The sequence below is a fragment of the Dromiciops gliroides genome, chromosome 1, assembly GCF_019393635.1.
Source record: "Dromiciops gliroides isolate mDroGli1 chromosome 1, mDroGli1.pri, whole genome shotgun sequence".
Taxonomy (NCBI): Eukaryota; Metazoa; Chordata; class Mammalia; order Microbiotheria; family Microbiotheriidae; genus Dromiciops; species Dromiciops gliroides.
The window spans coordinates 227,485,208-227,504,759 of NC_057861.1; the positions used below are offsets into that span (position 1 = coordinate 227,485,208).

The window sequence follows — 19,552 nt, forward strand, 5'->3', positions numbered from 1 at the left end:
GTTGAATGGGTAGCCCATTGAATCTATTAATACATACATTTTGGACAGGCATTTGAAATGGAGAAAAATCTGCTTTTGAATTGAATAGGTAGAATTTTCATTGTGCCATCACTCCTTTCATACTGCCATACATGATGAGAACGGAAATGGCAGGGTACAATGCCAACCTTCTAATCTGGTGACATTCACTTTACCAGTGGCTCCCATGCTTTAAAGGCTAAATGGCACATGTTTGGAAATGAGAAAAACAAGGTTCTCTCCTGGTTCCACCTCCAACTAGTTGAATGTCTTTGGTTGTAGGCATCTCAGTTCTTTGTGTATCAGTTTCCCTTTGTTTGGCATGAAGATATTAATGTCTAGCCTATGTACCTCATAGGACTTTTATGAGGATTTGGTGATCATGTGTGAAAGCATCCAGGAATCCTTCAGGGGCAAACAGCTTCCTTTACAATGCCCACTGTCTTCCATGGACCTCCAAATCCAGAATTGGCATTTATGTTGTTAAAGCCATTTTTGGAAATTATGTTGCAATTTCAAATCTGGGCATAAAACTTGTATGCAGGTTAAGTCTTCCCTGCTGAAACCTGAAAATGAATTCTAATCATGAGAAAATGCTTGAAACTTTCCCACTAATTTTTAGATATGCAGTTTAAATCTTGAGGGAGTCCATACAAGCGATCAGATCATTTAACTTTTGTTTTTTGAAGTTACTGAAGTGTATGCTTTACATATTTTGATATGTTTTTTTAGTTAAAAATCTATTCATTTTTTAAAACCACTACTGCTTTCAATAATCATAAGATTGGGGTTTTTTTTTAATCTAATTTGAGTAAGAACTGTAAGGAAAGAGAATTAAGTGAAGGAAAAAATAACCCACCAGATAGATGGTACAGTGGATATAATGCTGGACCTGGAGTCAGGAAGACTTTAAATTTAGCCTCAGACTTTAGTTACCCTGAGCAAGTCACATGATCTCTTCAGTTTCCTTATCTGTAAAATGGGTGTAATAATAACACCTACCTCCCAAGATTTTTGTGGGGATAAAATGATATAATATTTTCAAAGTGCTTTGCAACCTTAAAGTGCTGTAAAAATTCCAGCTATGATTAACAGAAGGGAGTCATATGATAAAAGCTAGTTTCACATGACTCTGTAGCAACTCTATATGATATACTAGCCTATTTGCACAGTCGTTACTGGAACACTCTTAGTCCTATGCCAGAGGGTAAGGGGTGAAATGCAGCAGAAATTGTGGAGATTTAAAAAAAATATATATTAGTTTAGTTCTCTTCCATGCTTTCTTTTAAATTCATTTCCATGGGGATGCTTTGCTAGATTGGAACCCCAGCAGAAGAATTTCAGGTGGGAATGAAGCTTGAAGCAGTGGACAGGAAGAACCCTTCCTTGGTGTGTGTGGCCACCATCGCAGATATTGTTGGAGATCGCCTACTTGTGCACTTTGACAACTGGGCTGACAGCTATGATTATTGGTGAGGAACATGTGTCCTTGTTGATCTAAAATGTTGTGACTTCCCACTTACCTAGGCACTGATAGAGGGGAATGATGGATTCCTCCCACCAATTTGGGAGCGGTTTACAGTGGCCAGGTCACCTGTCCTTCTGAATGTTTAGCCAATTCATGAAGCCCTCTGGATAGATGCTGTAAGGTTTTCAGGGGGTATACCAGTACTACAATTTACTGGTAAAGATAATAAAGTGTGATTCATGTTCAAATAAAGTTGAATATTCAGAGATGATAGAAGCATGGGAGAAGTTGGCTGCCTTTTTTCAACTCTTTCTCTCTTTTCCCTCTTGACACACAGTTGAATTATAGAGCTTATTTTTCACCTATGTTATGTTATAGACTATGTAATAGTGTCATATTTGAATTAATGTGTATAGTGTAGGTCATATTGTGACATTTTGTCTAGTAAGTAAAGGGGACATTTTTATGGACTACGTTAGAATTTAATTTTATTTTCCCCCAGAAATTTGAGAAATAGTTTTGCTACTTGTCAGGGAAGATCAAAAATAAATTGTAGTGAGTTCTTCAGAAGCTGAAAGAAAGCAGAGAACACAGATCATATAATGACATTAAGCTAACCCAGCATTAGAAAGGAGGGATGGTATTTCTGAGCTATAACCCTAAATAAGGAAGAAGTTGTCATTAAAATAATTTTCTAGCACTCTTTCCCAGAATGTACTATATAAGTAAAAGAGCTGCTTCTTCAGAAAATGAGTGAACCTGTACAAATTTTGATTGCACAATGAATGCAAAATGGAATGAAAATATCATGCAAAGTATAGGTTTGAGGCAGGGTGGGCATTGTTCGTGGTTTGTGTTATATAAGGATTCGTGAGACTTCAGATAAGTTATGGAATACTAAGACAGTTATTCAGCTTACAAAATGTTTAATACAAAGTGACATACATAAAGCTATTAATAATATTTGGTCATCTCTCATTTCAAGATAATTACTCTAGATATCCATCATCAATCTTGAACTCTTTATCTAGCTTTAATTAGAAGAATCCTGTATTTAGAGTAAAATTATATATGTATATTTTTGGGCAGGTGTGATATTTATAGTCCTTTTATTCAACCAGTTGGATGGTGTCAGAAAAATGGAAGAACTCTGATAGCACCCCAAGGTGAGTGGGTCCTTCCTCTCTTTTATCTGTACCATAGGCATAGTATGAATGGCAAACTCCAGTGTATGTTTTGGAATAGGCCAAGTGAATTTTAGCAGCAACAAGTATAGAACAAAATGAAACGGTATCAACTCTTTTCAGCAGCAAGTGGTTGAAATCTGCTCACTTCCCCCCAGACCCCCAGCCCAGTTATGAGATCGCAAGGACAGAGTAGAAAGTCGTCTAAAACAAACAGTGCTTCAATTATTGACCATGTTGATTGTGAAATTCTGTGAGATCCACTGGATGACATAGTGAAAGATGAAGGTGGCTTTGGCATCAGAAGACCAAAGGTTTGAATCTTATCTTTGACACTTAAACAAATTAGCACATCTTGACAAGCCTTTCTAACACTTAGTTTACATATCTCTAAAATGATAGGCCCCAAGGTGGTGCAGGGGAAAGAGCCACCAGGCCAGGAGTCAGGAAGATTCATATTCCTGAGTTCAAATCTAGCATCACACATTTACTGGCTGTGTGACCCTGGGCAAGTAACTTCACCTTGTCTGCCTCAGTTTCCTCATCCATAAAATGAGTTGGAGAAGGAAATGGCAAACCACTCCAGTATCTTTGTCAAGAAAACACAGAATGGGGTCACAAAGAGTCAGACATGACTGAAACAACTGAACAATAACAATGAAAGAGGGAGAGAGGAATATCACCTATATAGTAAGGTTATTGTGATGAAAATCTTAAGTGATTTTGGTGGATTATTATTATTTTGCAAATTAAATAGTGACCGTGATATTTTATCTAGGTAGTTACAACTTATAACAACCAAATTTATCATTGATTGTATTTTCACACACATCAGTCTATCCAAGTCAATTTTAGTAGTGATGTTGAGTACATTGTAAGGTATGGAAATCTAGAACACGAGGAGCCAAGTGATACAATACCATTGACTTTGGTATCATGAGACCTAGCTTCAAGTCTTGCCTTTAATACTTGCTCCTTGTGTGACCATGAACAACTTACCTAAACTCTCTGGTCCTCAGTTTCCTCACTTGTAAAAGGAAGGGTTTGTACTAGATGACCTCTGATATCCCTTTGAATTCTAAATCTGTGACCCAGTGAACATGTATGTAAAAGCTCAGACTCAATTCACCAAGCTAATTTAGAAGCCTCTTAATGGTTTAGTTAAATTAATGAGAACTCTTTCAAAGGACCTTTAAAAGGCCACAAAGTTGATCAAAGAGGTGACACATCATTCATTATAGCATTATCAAAATCCCTCGAAGAAATGATCCATTAATACCTTTGCCATTTGTGCATCTGGCATACAACCAAAAAAATGAGTTGTGTATGGTAGCTGTCTATTTAATCTTAGCATGGTATTTAAATAATGGTTCACGGGGAAAAAATCTAACTTTTAATTTAAATACAGATCCTGTATCGACTGTTCTCTGGTGGACATACTGTTCTAAAAATATCCAGAATACATCTAGAAGTTGACTTTGTAATTCTAAGGAGTTTATGAAAAATGGCTATTCACTAAGAAATTGAAGATATTTAAGCCTGTTACATGTGTCAGGAAGGATCTCCCAAGACAAGTAATTATTTGTTCAATCTGATTTAGATAAATTGAGCTTATATTGAGTCACTTGTCCTGTATCTCTGAAAAAAAAATGGCTAAAGCTAACTTTAGTATAATCCACTTTAAGATGAGCTGACGATTTTGTCAGATCTCAAAATATACATAGTTTTTCTACTTGGAGTTAGCAAGATATTCCTTCCAATTTCTGTACTGATGACTACCCTTCCTGCTCATTTCACATTGCTCTTATTGTCCTTAGGGGATGAAATTCAGTACTTGAGTTGAAGTACATTACCCTCATCGCTTGGCACTGAGAAAATCTAGAAATACCTCAGACAACCCATTAAGGAAATAGAAGCAAAGTCACCACCATTGTTGTCACGAGCTAAAAGCAGAATGATGGGGGGGAAACAATCCTGATATTGCAGAGACTCTAGAGCCCTGGAGGGATGGGAGTAATAAAAAGGATCAGTTAGTTTGTGAAAATGAATAAATTATTGAGTTCAACTCAGTTTTATGCCATTGAGGGGGAGGATATTGGTGCCTTCCTCTACCATATCATAGGTTGGTTTCAAATAGGCTGGTAACTTTCCACTAAGATTCCACAAAATGTTAGGTTTAAAAAAAGAAAAAAAACCTATCAAGTTTGCTGTTTTCTATCTTCAGTGGCTACTGGACAATTTCAGTGCATTGTTCATTGGCTCTGGACATTGTTATATCCTGCAAGATTGAAGAAATAAAAGATTTCCTCCTCATATCAAGGCAAAAGAATATCAAATCTATCGATATCAACAAAAATCACAGTAGTGCAAAAGAAACATGCTTTGGGATTCAGTAGGTGCTTAGTAAATGTTTATTTATTGTGGTCATACAGGTGGTCTCACAGTGGCAGAGCCAGGATGCAAACTCATGTCCCTTAATGTCCCATTCAGAACTCCAGAGACAATGCTCTTTCTGCCTCCCCAGCATCCTGCTGACCTATCTTAGAGGCTACATGTGATGCTGAAATCAGCTAATTGGTTTTGCATACAGAGAAGATAATGTGAAATTCCCCCATAATGCTACTACTGCCTTCTTTGTGTCTATCTCCGATTTATCATCCTGTTTGTGTATAGTTTGCATGTCGTCTCCCCCTTTAGACTCTGAGCTCTTTGGAGAGCAGAGACTGTTTTTTATTTTCCTTTCTTCCTATCTTTAGTGCTTAGCATGGTGACTTGCATATTTGCTAAGTCTTTTTTCAGTCACATTCCACTCTCTTTGACTTCATTTGGGGTTTTCTTGCCAGAGGTTGGAGTGGTTGGCCATTTCCTGACACAAACACGGTGAAGTGACTTGTCCAGGGTCACATGTCAGTAAATGCCTGAGACCAGATTTGAACTCAAGAAGAGTAGTCTTCCTGAGTTCAGGCATATACTAGGAGCTTAATAAATGTTTAATAACTTGATGACTGGCAACAAATAATTTCTATGTTTCTCCAGCCTTTTCTATTTCATATTTCTTATTACTTCTCTTTCTCAGCAGTTAGGCTATGTTGAAGAAAATGCCTACTGTGTTTTTGGTCTTAAGAGCCTTTGGGAGTTCATTCCATAGCAACCAGCTTTATCAACTTTGATCTTGGATTCTTTTTGCCTGAGGATAAGGCCTAGGGTTGGTGTCCTTAAGTTTTAATTTACTCCGCAGAAGAGTACTTTTTGATGCAAAGAACATGCATTTGATCATTTGATACTTTGGTGAGAACATCATCTCCATTTGTCATGTCACATTCTAGTCAGGACTACACAAGGAAGAAGGTTATCTCCAGCCAGTGTCCAATTCAGTCTTCACAAATAAGCTCTTCCATGTAATGGGCATTTGAGCTCTTCTCTTCAGTTTAAAGGAATTGGAGAGTTGACAGCTAGGATCATCTGAAGATCCCTATGTGTGTTGAAGGCAGTTGGACACATTTATCCACTTGGCTGATTTCATTGAAATCTGGTTCCTGACATTTGCACAAAATCCTCCTTTAATTAAGCATCATAATTTTAGATGCTCATCTAGTTCAACCTCTTTATTTTGCAGGTGAGAAAGTTGAGGATCAGAGAGAAAGGAATTGAATTTGCCCAGGGTCACACAGGTAGCTAGAGGCAGAGCTGGGTTTTAAACACAGGTCTCTGGTTTCCTAATTTAATACTAAAATCCATTTCAGTTCCAAAGATTAGGCAATAGTTTATAGCAAAACTTCTTATTGTTCAGATGCAAATTATTTTTAATGTTTTTTAGACCCTTGATGTCATGAAAGAATTAAAACCAATAGGCATTTTTTTTTCATCTTCTTTATAAGTAGATTCTTAAAACATGTTTGTTGAATTGAATGGAATTGAATAAAAAAACCTCATATGATCTGGATGAATTTATAGAAAATTATAAAACTTTACTTTTGAAATAGCAAAAAAGCATCTCAAATTATTGAAAGAGGACTTTTTTCTAAAGTTATTTTAAAGCTTTCCTGTCTTATTTTTTTCTATCATATTATCATTCAGCCTCTGTCTTCTAAGTCATTACTCAGAGTAGGACTGCTTGAATTTCCCTTTTTGTGTCTGTTGATTTAAGTGTAACTCATAAGAAAGATTACGCATTGTCCACATTAGTGATTTTCTTCTTACAACCTTTGGATGAATGATTTGCTAACTATAGTCATTTTCCTAAAAGTCAATGAGTTTTTCTGTCATAATTTTAAGCCTATAGATTTTTTATATCAAATTATATTTTATGGTTGCAATTACATTGTTGTCAGAAAAATGTATTTGCTTTATCAGTCACAGCTTATAGCTAATTGCTCTTCTGAGAGCAATTACAGAATTTGAAAGTAGAACAGCTTGTGGTTTCCCCTAGTGACTATTTCAGTTCTTTTAGATTTGAAATAAAATAACTTAAGGAAAAAATAGGTCAGATTTAAAGAACTTAAATCACAGAAAAAAATAAGTTTCACATGTTCATAAATTCATATCACTGGTATTCTCTAAAATCTTTTAGTGAAAAGACTTTCACAAATCTGATAGGAATCTTTCTGATCTCTAGGGAACAATTTGCTTAAGAGGTTTGAATTCCTTTATAAGAAATGGAACTAAAATCAGATTAACCTCTAGTAGCAAAGGTCTTACTCATAGTTTGGGGAGGAAAATATTATTGACTACGTGGGCTGCTTACCTTTCTAAAACTTCCTTTAGTTACAAGATGCGTGAATGGGGAATGTTCTGAGCACCTTTGTTCTAAGTACTTTAAAAAAAAATATTATCTCATTTGATTCTCAAAACAGCCATATGAGGTAGGTTTTGTTATTATTTCTGTTTTACCGCTCAAGGCAGAATGAAGGCAGAAAGGGGTTTAGTGACTTCCCCAGGGTCACGCAGCTAGTTTCTGAGGCCAGATTAAAGTTCAGGTCTTTCTGACTTCTAGGCCCAGTAAGTAGTCCATCTGCTGCTCTACCAGCTGCCCCTATAGCACTGTTATTTTGGTAAAAGAATACTTATATCATTATTAGCTACTGTTGTTTTAAATATTATGTAGTACATGTAAGAAAGGTTGATGTCTTAATGGTCTTGTGATCATTGTTCTCTCTCTCTCTCTCTCTCTCTCAGGTCATCCTGATCCGGAAAATTTTTCTTGGACAGACTATTTGGAAGCTACACAGTCTTCTGCAGTACCAGTCAAAGCTTTTAAAATGGTTAGTGTGTATGTACAGGTGTGTGCATATCTATGTGTGTATGTGTGTTTGCATGTACACCCCTGGCAAATTTTTAAATTACAGAGGAGTTGCTGATGTGCTTCAGTAGAGTGCATATCCATACTGGGAGTTCCCTACACTGATAAATCACAGGTTCTGACCAAAACCCAGCCCTCCCCCTCAAAAAAAAAATACCCCAAAGAAACTAAACCTGATTATTTATCTTAGTTATTGAATCTCTCCTGACAAGTTTGCCTTCTATGTGCTGTGTTGACTGTTAAGGATACAAGCCGTAATTAAAAAGTCCTCACCCTGAAGGAGCTTATATTGTATTGAATCATTGTGGAGAGAGCACTGGATCTGGAGTAAGGAAGAACTGAGTTCAAATGTGACCTCAGACACTTACTAGCTATGTGAGCCAGTGAAAGTCACCTTACCATGTTTGCCTCAGTTTCTTCATCTGTCAAATGAGTTGGAAAAAGAAATGGCAAACCACTCCAGTATCTTTGCCAAGAAAATCCCAAATGGGTCATAAAGTCAAACATGACTGAAAAACGACTAAACAACAACAACAATTTTAAAAAGGAAAAAATACTAAGATGGGGTCAAGAAAAACCTTACAGAGCAATTGGTGCTTAGCTGGCCTTTGAAGGACATTATAGAGTTTAATTAGGTAAGGGTACGGAATGAGTACATTTCCAACATGGGGGCCCAAGCCACAGAGATGAACCCTACAGTGTTGTTCAGTAAGGAAGAGTTAGCAGGAAGGTTTGCTTAGACTAGAAAATGTCTGAAGGGGAATAATATGAGATAGGCCTGGAAAAGTACATGGCAGTTAGAAATCCGTGCTCTTTAAATGCTAGGCTGAAAGTTTTGTATTTTATCTTAGAGGATAAATAGGAAGTTGCTAAAATCTCTAGGATAAGAGGAATGACATGGTTAGATCTTTGCTTTAGATATTGAGCGGTGTGCATGATGGATTCAGAGCAAGGAGATATTAGGTTCAGGGAGTCTCTAAGAGACTCTAGGAAGTGCTGACAGTCATTCAAGTGAGAGTTAATGAGGGTTTGGGACAGCTGAGTGGTTCAGTGACTAAAGCACCAGGCTTGGAGTTAGGAAGACTCATCTCTCTGAGTTCAAATCTAGCTTCAGACATTTATTAGTTTTGAGACCCTGGGCAAGTCACTTAACCCTGTATGCCTCAGTTTCCTCATCTGTAAAATGAGTTGAAGAAGGAAATGGCAAACCATTCTGCCAAAATCTCTGCCTAGAAAACCCCAAATGGGATCGTGAAGAGTTGGACATGACTGAAAAATGACTAAACCAAAAAATGAGTGTTTGAACTAGAGTGGTGACTGTGTAAGAGGGGAAAGGGGGTCATAGATGTAGTGGGCATTTTTTATGTAGAATTGACAAGACTTGATGACTGACTGAATAAATATGAGGAATAATGAGGGAGAAGAATGACTCCGAATTTCTGATTCTTTATGGCTACAAAGATGAAATGCCTTCAACAGAAATTGGCAAATTTGTTGAAGAAATGTGGGTTTTCCAGTAAGAAAATGAATTCCATCCAAGTGAAGATATCCAGCAGGTAGTCGACAATCTATAATGAGTTAGGAGATACATTATTGTTGGATATGCACCTTTGAGAGTCCTGATAATTAAATACAAGGAAACAGATGAAGTCCCCAAGTTAGAGAGTAGACTGAGAGAAGATGAAATATGTCCAGGAGAGAGCCTTGTGGGATGGTCCCGTTTAGTGGTCAGATGGTGGATAATGAATGATCTGGCAAGGGACACTATGCTAGAATGGTCATGCTGATAGGAATAGAATCTAGGGATCATCATGTCATAGTATCCAAGGGAGGAGAGAATATTTGGGATTTAAAGTCTTGGACTACTAAAAAGATAGCCAAAATTTCAACATTAAATGTTGGGATGGGAGAGGAAGATTGAATCACCTGGAAAATCAATGTAAAGGATTCCTTAATTCCATTTCTTTTTCTTTGCATTTATCTTTTAAGAAAAACAACCATATAATGGAAAATGATTAGTTTTTACTTTTATCCAAAAAAGTACCTTCCAGGCTATATTCTTCTAATCTGATGCATGTCTAATTCATTCTTTACAGTGGGCCAATTAAGATTTTTCTAATTTGTTGCTCCAGTTTCATCACTCATCTTATTCAAAGGCTTTCAGCGTCTTTGAATTACATTAGAAATCCCTTATCCTGGTATTCAAGACCCTCTGCAATCTGGATCCTTTCTACATATCCATACATATGTCATTCTATTCTTGTTTATATATTCTATATTCCAGCTAAACTAGATTGTCCTTTATTCTCATTCTTTGTCACTTTTATGACTGTGCCTACTCCAGAGTACCCCTTCCTTTACCATTTCTTGCCCTTGCTTCTTTCTCATTGCCAGTTACCACTGTCGCTACAATGGTTTTGCTAATTCCTGGTCAATTGGATGTGATCTCTCCCTCTCTCCCCCTCCCTCTCGCCTTCCCTCCCTCCCTTCGTTCCCTCATAGAACTTTGTCTGGACTTCTCTCATATATCGACCACATTATTCCTTGTATCATAGTGCCTTATGCATGCGTCTAATACCCTCATTGTACAGGGAATTTAAACTTAGCCTAAGGCTTTTGGAACACTATGTACTGTAAGTTCTTTCATGGCCAGAATTGTGAGATGAATGAAAAGTCCAAGGGACATAATTTCTTATTTTCTTATTCAGTTTATTAATTAAGCTAGCAAATAATAAATTGAGGTCTGTGGTCCCTCTTGTAAGAGACTCCCCCCCCCCCCATGGAGCTCTCTTAATGTTTAAATACCTGAGGTGAAAATCATTTCTGATTGGTTAGCAATTAATGAGAGAATAACTATTATAATGAGAGGTGGGCTTTTTCTAATGAGGGGCTGGGGAACTTGACTTTGATCATTTGAGCACTTTCCCAGATCATTCTACATCCAGAAATCTATAAAAAAAAAAATCTATTCTCCACCTACTCCTACCTGTGTTGAACAGAGGTCTGGAATTCACCTAGATTAGATTTTCTTTACCCTTTAATCAGTAATAAGCTTTCCCAGTTGGGTGGGGTCCTGCCCAAGATTGATGAGAATGTCTCATTGTCAGCCCTGTCATTCACAATGACTGGGCTTTGAATAAGCAAGTATAAAGAGAAAGAGAAATAACCCTATGTATAACTAACCTGCTAATAATAAATAGTTTAAAAGAGGTTCTTTGGGTTCCATATGTAAAACTAGTTATTAATATGAAAATTATTTTTCTCAATGTCTTAGCTATTTATTATTTCTGTCCCCAGTGCTGTGTACATGGTATGTGATTAAGACATATTTAGCGAGTAGATCTGCAGTGATGATAGATTCGCCTCAATCACAAAATTTTAGACTTAGATCATCTAGTGCAACATCTACTTGAACAACAATCTGCTACATAACTGCCCAACAAGTAGCCTTTTCGTGAATACCTCTAGTGAGACCAAACACTTTAACTCGACATCCCATTCCACTCTTGGATAGCTGTTATTTTCAGGAACATTTTCCTTATATCAGACCTAAGTGTTTTCTCTTTTGCAACTTTCATTCATTTAGTTCTACCCTTTGGGGTCAAGCAAGGCAATTCTAATTCTTTTTCCCTTTGCCAGCCCTTCAGTTATTTGAAGACAACTCTCATGTCCCTCCTGGATCTTTGTTTTGTCCTCCTAAATATCTCAAGTTTGTTCAACCAGTACTCAAGGAATGTCATCATTCTATTTGCTCTCCCCTTTCATATTTTTCAATTTGTCAAAGTCCATCATAAAATATAGTGCCCATATATGAACACAGGATAACGGACAAAGGATGTAAATAATATAACCTATGTTGTAAAATAATTGGTGTTTATAATAATGACTTAGATTACTCCAGAACATAATCTTTGAACAGAGATAGCTCTACTTAGTTGCCTTTTTGAAAGAGTTATAATGAGGGGACAGCTAGGTGGTACAGTGGATAGGGCACCAGCCCTGGATTCCAGGAGGACCTGAGTTCAAATCTGACCTCAGACACTTGACACTTACTAGCTGTGTGACCCTGGGCAAGTCACTTAACCCCAATTGCCTCACCCCCCCCAAAAAAAAATTATAAAGAGGATCCAATTCAGTGAACATCTAAGCAGCTACTAAGTTAAAAGCCCTGGCAATACAAAGCCCTTCAACTGCTAACAGTTGAATAAGGACTCTGCATAATTATTATGATCTAAAAGAATGTGCTAAGGGCAAAAAAAAGTGGTCTAAATAGAATGCTATGCAAAATTTAGGAAGAAAATCATAGAATCATAGATTTTGAGCTAGATGGGTTTCTAGAGGCTATTGAGTCTGACTTCCTCATTTTATAGATGAAGAAACTGAGGTAAGAAAATTTAAAATAACTTGTCAGAGGTTGCACAACTAGTATTGGTTTGGGCTGAGATTTGAACCCTGGTCTTCCTGAGCCCAAGTCCAGTGCTACATTCACCACTCAAGCAGTGCTCAGTTTTTTTTTTGGTCTAAGGACCTCTTTACACTTTGGGAGGGGGGAGGCGGGGCAATGAGGGTTAAGTGACTTGCCCAAGGTCACACAGCTGGTAAGTATCAAGTGTCTGAGGTAGGATTTGAACTCAAGTCCTCCTGAATCCAGGGCTGGTGATTTATCCACTGTTCCACCTAACTGCCCGACCTCTTTACACTTTTACAAATTGTTGTGGGCCTGGGACTTTTATTTACATGCGTTTTATCTCTAGATATTTACTCCCTTAGAAACTAAAACATTTAAAATTTTAAAATATTTACTAATTCATTTACAAAGAATAATAAACACATTATATGTTAACATAAATAATTTTTTGATGAAAGTAAGTATATTTTTCAAAACAAAAATAGAGAGATGAGTGGCATTATGTTACATATTTTTGCAAATCTAATGTCTGGCTTATAAAAGACAGATGGATTCTCATGATCTGCTTCTACATTCAGTTTGTTGTGATAGGTTGTTTTGGTTCAAGTCTATGAAAAAAAATTTGGCCTCATACATATGTGGTTGGAAAAGAGGAGAAAATTTTCATAAGCATTAATATTTTAATGAACAGTTAGGTGGCGCAATGGGTAGAGTGTCAGGCCTAGAGTCAGGGTGACCTGCATTCATATCTGGCTTAAGACATTTACTAGCTGTGTGACCCTGGACATGTCACTTAACTCTGCTTACCTCTGTTTCTTCATCTGTAAAATGAGCTGGAAAAAGAAATGGCAAACCACTCCAGTATCTGCCAAGAAAACCCCAAATGGGGTCAAGAAGAGTCAGACATGGCTAAAATGGCTGAACAACAGCAACAGCAGTAACAGAATTTTGATGCTTATGTCTTAGCATTATTATCTCAGTCTCCCTCAAAGGGTCTCAAGGACCTCCAGAGTTTTGTAGATTATTTTTCGAGAACTTTTGTTGTTACACTATGTTGTGGAGGAGGAGGCCAGGTACTTGTGGGCAGAGTCAGAGATGGCTTCATGGAAGAGATGATGTGAGTTAGGTTTAGAAGAAAGGGAAAGATTTAAAAGGTCAGATGCTTGGTGTAGGGAATCTTTACCAGGCAGTGCAGAAGAACAAAGAAGAAAGAGAACAGGACAAGAATAGTGATTAGTGGCTGTCATATAAAATACATCAAGGAGAATTGTATGAGAGAGAGCTAGAAATAGGGATAGGAACCACATTATGGGTTAGGGAGTGTAAATAAAATACATCCACAGAAAGTGTAGTATATAAAATATCAGTCTAAAGACTATTCTATCCTCAACACAACAAAGATTCATTAAAACATTTTGAATAGAGGAGTGATATTATCCTAGCAGTACATTAAGATTACTCAGATAACTGATTAATCGATTGGAGAGAAAATGGCAAAGTGGAGAGATTGGCTGTAGGATAGACATACAGTTAGGGGGTTCTTGTGATAAACTATTTTTGAGGTTATGATCAACTAAAGAGTGATTTCAGTGAGAGTAGAAAAGAAGGGACGGACTGTATATTGGATAATTTCAAAGATAATTCAAACATTTCTAGACCAGGTGGCTAGAAGATGGTAGTACTACCACAGACAGGCAGTCTTTGAGGATAAAAACGATTGGTTCACTTTTGTACATGTTGAATTTGAGGAATTGGTCAGACATTGGTGTTTAGCTCATAGCATGGAATTTTAAAGGACCTTAGAGATTACATAGTACAACCAATCTTCTTTCTTTCTTTTTTTTATTACAGGGCAATGAGGGTTAAGTGACTTGCCTAGGGTTACACAGCTAGTAAGTGTCAAGCATCTGAGGTCAGATTTGAACTCAGATCTTCTTGAATCCAGGACCAGTGCTTTATCCACTGCGCCACCTAGCTGCCCCCCCCCAATCTTATTTCAAGGATTAAGAAATTGAGGCTTGAATCATTAATTGGCTTTTCTGAGGTCACATAGGTCATATGTTGGTGAATTAAGGTGATCTTAGAAATTAAAGGAAAGTGGATGGAATAGATACCAATGAAGAAACTGAGAGCAAGAGAGATTGTGACTTGCCCAGTGTAACAGATCTATTAAACAGAATAGTTAGGATTTAAATAATAGATTTGGAGCTGAAAGAGACCTCAGAGGTCATAGAGTGTGCCGCTTCCATTCTACAAATGAATAAAACAGATTCAGTTAAGTTTAAGTGATCTGGGCATGATCACATAGCTAGAGGAAGATTTACAGGTAGAATTTGAACTGAGCTTTTCCCAATGCAACAACCAGCATTTTATCCACTCTATCATTCTGTTACTTATAATAATGGGTAATTCAGTATATACATTTTCATCTCCTAGTTTCATCACTCCAGCACTTTAAAAAACAACAACACACAATGCTCCAGATATTCCATATTGTAAAAGTTGTGAAGGGGCAATGTGATGTAGTGGATGGAGACCTGACTTCAAGTCTTGCCCCTGACACACTAGCCTTGTGACACTGGGCAAATCATTTAGCTTTTCCATCCTCTAAGCCAGAAGCTTCTTCCATTTCTCATTTCTGTTTCATTGGACAACTGATAAGTTACACTTGAAACACTTGTTCTTTCCTTTATTTTATTTTACTTTTTTGGAGGCAGTTGGGATTAAGTGACTTGCCCAGGGTCACACAGCTAGTAAGTGTTAAGTGTCTGAGGCCAAATTTGAATTCAGGTCCTCCTGACTCCAGGGCTAGTGCTCTATCCACTGCCCCACATAGCTGCCCCTCTCTTCTTTAAAAATACATTTTTGATACCTTTATTCTTGAATCATTTGTATGTTCTGATATATTCCTCCTTTCTTCTCCTTTCAGAGAATAAGCCTTTATAACAAACTATAAACAAAATGGGAAGAGGATGGGGGAAGACTTTGGTATTATTGACCATCATACTGAACTTTATATGTTGTACTCCACACCCATAGTCCCCCACTCCAGAAAGGTATTGAAAAGGAGGTGCCTTCTCATGACTCTTTTTTGAGGGCTAATCTTAGACATTATCATTTCACAGCATTCAGTTTCTATTATCTTGTCGTTAGTGTTCTTTCCATTTACAACAATGTCAATTGAAAATAGCATTCACAACAATGTGGTCATTGTATATATTGTTTTGCTGGCTCTGCTTATTTCAGTCTGCATCAGTTCCCATATATCTTCCATACATCTTTACACTGCATGATAATATTTCATTATACCCATGACTACATTTTGTTTAGCCATTCTTCAAGTTATAGGGATCTACATATCCTCCTTCATTCCCTCTTTTTCCCTCCTTCCCTTCCATCTCTTTAATCTGTTCTTTCATTTTTTTCCTTCCTCACTTTCTTCCTCAGTTCTTTGCTACTAGAAAAGTGCTACTATAAATATTTCGTAGTATTTGAGACCTTTATTTTTGTCATTCATCTCCTTAGAGGATATGCCCGGCAATAGAAGGTCTGGGTCAATGGTAATGGATATTTTAGTCAATTTCTTTACTTAATTCCAAATTGCTTTTCAGATTGGTTGAACCAATTTAGGACTCCACCAACAGTACATTTTTATGCCTCCCTTTAAAAAAAAAATTTCTCCAACATTGACTAAATTCCTTGTTTGTCATTCTTTCTAATTTGCTGATAAAACCTCAGAGTTATTTGCTTTTGCATTTCTCTTATTCTTAATAATTTGGATCATTTTTTTCCTGTGGTTGTTAATAGTTTTAAATTCTTTAGATAACTATCTATATCCTTTGACTGCTTATCTATTGGTGAATGGATTTTGGCCTTATATATTTCTGTTTTCTTGTCTCTATATCTTGGATATCAGTTAAATCTCAGAAATATTTGATTGAAAGATTATTTTTTTCAGTTCCTTCCCTTACTAATGTAGTTGTATTAATTTTCTTCATGAAAAAACTTTTTAAACTTCATGGAATTAAAATGACCTGTTTTATCTTTTTTGAATGCATCTATCTCTTGTTTAGTTAAGAATTCTTAACCAATATGACATTCTAATAGGAGAAGAAAAAACATGAGAATAGTGTCCAGGAAAGGGTGGTTTTATCTGGGAAATATCTTAATTATTACCCTTTTAAATAAATAGATAAACATACATGATACATCTACATGCATATATACTGATAAATACATAAATATGCATGTCTTTATAGATTGTGCATTCTGTTAATTGTAATGTTACTGCTTTCATCTAAGTTCTTTAATTTTTGTAAGAATTTCTGTTTGTGCATTTGCCTTATTGTTTGTTGCTCGTTATAAAACTGAAAAGTGAAAACAGCCAATGTTTATTTGAATTGCAAAGTGTTTATAAGAAGAAAACCAAAACCCACACAGAAAAAAAAAAAATCAGATAAACTTTGGAGAGATCAAAAAGTTCTGGTGGACTATCTCATTCATTAAATTTGTGACTCAAACATCCTGTATCTTTGAATATTCTCAGTATTTCAAATAACCACTAATAGATAGTTAACAGGTTGGTTTGCTAAAATAACAATATACTTTAAGCACCTTTGAACAAAAAGGCATTGGCTTTCATTAGTTGAGGTCCTTCCAGGTCACTGGAAGGAGTGCTAGATTTGGGGTCAGGGTACCTGGATGCAAATCCAGATTCTCCAGGTTATTAGCTATTGTATTACTTGATGCAAGTAAATCACCTAACTCCTAGATCTTAATTTCCTCAGCTCTAAAATAAATAGGTTAGACTAGATAACCTTTTAAGTGCCTTCAAAGTCACTAACAATGTTAAACATGGTTCCTTTACCAGGTTTACTTTACCAGGGTGGCATATCTGTATCTAATTTCCTCTATTTCTATATTTATGTAAAGAGTATATTGAGTTCATTTTTCTCCTGTATTTTTTACTTCGGATTGCCCTGTTGGTTGTGACTCATCTTTCTCGTTTCTGTTGCAGCGAAAGCCTCATGGATTCCTGGTGAATATGAAACTTGAAGCAGTAGATAAACGTAATCCCAGTTTAATTCGTGTTGCCACCATCGTAGATGTAGATGACCAAAGAATAAAGGTAATGTTTCCAGGTTATTAATTCTCTCTGCTCTATCTCCCAACCTCCTTCCATTTCCAGGATGTCATCACATTTGACATCTTACAGGGAGGAATATCAACCTGCTTCTGTGAACGTAAAGCCTAATAGATACAGTTCGGCCTTGTCTGTAATGGAGGTAGTAATAATAGGCACTGTAAGCTCTTTCCTCTAAAGAATTCCAATGATAAAATGTGCCTGATTTATTGAGAAATCAAGCAAAATGAGACTGACCTCATTTACCAACACAAGCTTTGCTGAGTATGATTAGTCCCTGCACTCTCATTTATTTAAGAGTGGGTAGGCTATGCAGGCTAGAAGTGACTCACAAGCTTTAGAAAGATGCTAATACATTTTCCATTTAGGCCATCACTAGAGTTTCTCACATGCTGATAACATCATTGTTTTTTTTTCTCTCCTCCGAAAGCAGCTGTGCCATTGCAGTCCTTGACAACACCAACACAGTTTTGCCTTTTTCTCTTATCTCAATCACACTGTGCAGAATAGAAATGAAATCCCAATGCTATAGCTAAAAGAAGAGATTAGGTTTTGAGGTAACATTTTGATTAATAATCACATCTCTGAATTTCCTCAAGATGATAAATATTTAAAAAAATCAGTGATTCAAAAGCTCTTAATTTTTTTTATGCTTAGCATGTACAGCTTCAGTGCAGTTCATTAAATCATAGAACTCAGGTGACTTTGGTTCAGAAATCATCTTTCACCCAGGCACAGTTAATTTTCATAATAATAAAAAAGAAAAGGAACCAACATAATTTTAATAGATGCTATGCAGAAAGAAGTTTTGATTTAGAATTGATATGCACATGGGCACTCCAAAGAAATGACCTTTTGATGCATTGTTTCATAAAAGTTGTGATACGCAAGTGATTTAAGTTATTTGAGATGCATCTTATAGAGAATTATCTAATGAGATATTAATCAATATAAGGTGTTAGACATACATTCTAAGAGCAATGGAGACTCATAACTTGAAGTGTTCTTTTTTAGGTCATGTAGTCCAGCCCTTCCACTTTTCAGATGAAGAAAATGAGGCCCAGATAAGAAGAGTTAGTTAAGTGGCAGGGCCAAGATTTAAACCCAACTCTGATGTGATTTCCAATTAAGTCTTCCTTCTCTGTCACACTGCCAAGTGAAGGTAGCAGTTTGTTGGGCTTTAAAAGTAGAAGGAGTCTTAAAAATGCTCTAGTAAAAATTTCTTATTTTACAAATGAAGAAACTATGGCCTAAGAACCTAGTCAATGTGAATTACTCCAGTATGACAGAGTAGTTGGTAGTAGGTGTTATACCAATGATGTCTTAATTGGCTTTAGATCCTGGTGCTCAGGAAAATTCTAGCAAGAATCTTAATCTTACAATCAAGGTGTGATCTATAGAAAGAGAGAATGACTGGTTTAGTACTTAGCTTTTACTTACATTTTTAACATTAATTTTCACGACTGCTTTGAACATGTTCTTATTGTATATTTTGGTTTTGTGTTTTTTTAATTAATAAAGTATTTTTTTTCCATTACATGTAAAGATAGTTCTCAACTTTCGTTTATACAAGCTTTACAATTTCAGATTTTTCTCCCTCCCTCCCCTTCCTCCCCTCGACAGCAGGTAATATGATATAGGTTGTGTATATATCTATATATCTATATCTATATATATATACACACACACACATAATAACATTAAACATATTTCTGCATTAGTCATGTTATAAGAGAAAAAATCAGAGCAATGATGAAAAACCTCAAAATAGAAAAAAACAACAGCATCAAAAACAAAAGAAATAGTATGGTTCATTCAGCATCTATACTCCACAGTTCTTTTTTTTGTTTTTTCTCTTGGATTTGGAGATCCTCTTCCATCACAAGTTCCCTGGAACTCTTCTGTGCCATTGCATTGGTGAGAAGAATATAGTCCATCACAGTAGATCAACACTCAATGTTGATGATACTGTGTACAATGTTCTTCTGGTTCTGCTCATCTCACTCATCATCAGCTCACGCAAGACCCTCCA

The 19,552-nt window shown here is 36.4% G+C and overlaps 1 protein-coding gene across 1 annotated transcript in view; it reads left to right on the forward strand.

Moving 5' to 3' along the window:
• Positions 1 to 19,552, forward strand: part of L3MBTL4 (L3MBTL histone methyl-lysine binding protein 4) — a 536,490-nt gene that overhangs the window by 197,057 nt on the left and 319,881 nt on the right. The window contains exons 9-12 of the mRNA XM_043991609.1: positions 1,336 to 1,490; positions 2,576 to 2,652; positions 7,846 to 7,931; positions 17,395 to 17,505. Coding sequence (XP_043847544.1) covers positions 1,336 to 1,490; positions 2,576 to 2,652; positions 7,846 to 7,931; positions 17,395 to 17,505 — 429 coding nt within the window. The remainder of the gene's footprint in view (positions 1 to 1,335; positions 1,491 to 2,575; positions 2,653 to 7,845; positions 7,932 to 17,394; positions 17,506 to 19,552) is intronic.